General features: G+C 49.8%; 1 protein-coding gene across 1 annotated transcript; it reads right to left on the bottom strand.

The window, feature by feature from the left end:
• Window positions 1-706: 706 nt before the first annotated feature.
• VOLCADRAFT_101524 (uncharacterized protein) lies at window positions 707-1127 on the bottom strand (the record flags this gene model as incomplete). Its single annotated transcript, XM_002959967.1, has 1 exon — window positions 707-1127. A coding segment is annotated over one exon (420 nt), but the record flags the coding sequence as incomplete, so codon positions are not given.
• Between the last annotated feature and the right edge of the window lie 35 nt (window positions 1128-1162).

Raw genomic sequence — 1162 nt, 5'->3', positions numbered from 1 at the left:
ACGGGTGAGGTTGTTGCGGAATGGTCTCGGAGCACACGTGAACTCGGGGACGCCATTCTTATGGCAAGCCTGTAAGTATTACGTGCTATTAATTAGGGGTACCCCCGAATATTTGAATAACGAATCATAAGTGGGACTACGGTATCTCGCTCCGCAAGAGATTGAATGTAGAAGCTATATCTATTCTATATCGAAATGCCAAAGGAGAAATTCCAGATAAATCGGAGCGTGAAGATAGCTTTCCTGTAAGTGGCTGCACCGGGGCCGAGCCCCTTTTCGGCTTTGAAAAGCCGCCCCCAACTCTGTGCATGGGACAAAATGTCATAGTGCATACCGTAGTGACAGGAAATGTTCGTGATTTTAATTTCGTGACGGCATCACGAAATTATGTCACATATAAATTACAAGCTGTTCCAGGCGATGGTCGTCACGAATATATGTGTGCTCCGAAGCCAAATCGTATAATGCCTTCAACACAGTAATTACTCGTCGAATTCCACTTTTCTGGCCATATATACATCCATAGTAATTGAACGGACATGGATCCGAGGGCCAAGCGGCCTAAGCAACAAAGCCTCCTTCAATGCGGACTCTTCACACTTGCTCGCGGCGCCCCAGCTACGGATAGAGCTGGTTTTGCCGCTCCTAAATAACCGTGCATGCATTGGCCAGCTTTTGCGTCAATCGACGTTCTGAGTCGGACCCATTAACGAATATTGCAGGCACCGTTGCTTCGGTTGCGTTGGCTTCTCACGAATTCAAAAGTTTCACAAATAATTTCGGGTGTAATTTTGAGGGTGTCTCGAACAATAAAATCACGACCATTTCCTGTCACTACGGTACACCGCAACCACTCCGGTGCCTCGTTGTCACTGCTCGATGAGGAACTTGAGCTTGAGCTGTCGTCCTTCTTCTTCCTTTTTTCCTTGCTTCTTTTTGCCTTGTCTGGTGCAACCGATGCCGCCCCCGCCTCGGCTGGCGACAGAATGGTGGCTGCCGGATTTTGGCCAGCTGTCATTACTTTGGCCATGGAGGCCAAAAGCTGGCTCTGTTCCGCCATTTGTTGCTGGAGTGGGGTGATGTTCTGCTGGATTGCAGTGTTAACCAGCACCGCTCCCGCGGCGGGGCTGCCGGCCGGTGGAGAAGGACGGTTGAGAGGTGG

Source organism: Volvox carteri, assembly GCF_000143455.1.
Source record: "Volvox carteri f. nagariensis unplaced genomic scaffold VOLCAscaffold_2093, whole genome shotgun sequence".
Lineage (NCBI taxonomy): Eukaryota > Viridiplantae > Chlorophyta > Chlorophyceae > Chlamydomonadales > Volvocaceae > Volvox > Volvox carteri.
The sequence above is the reverse complement of the archived record's forward strand: the minus strand, read 5'-3'. Positions and strand labels throughout refer to the sequence as shown.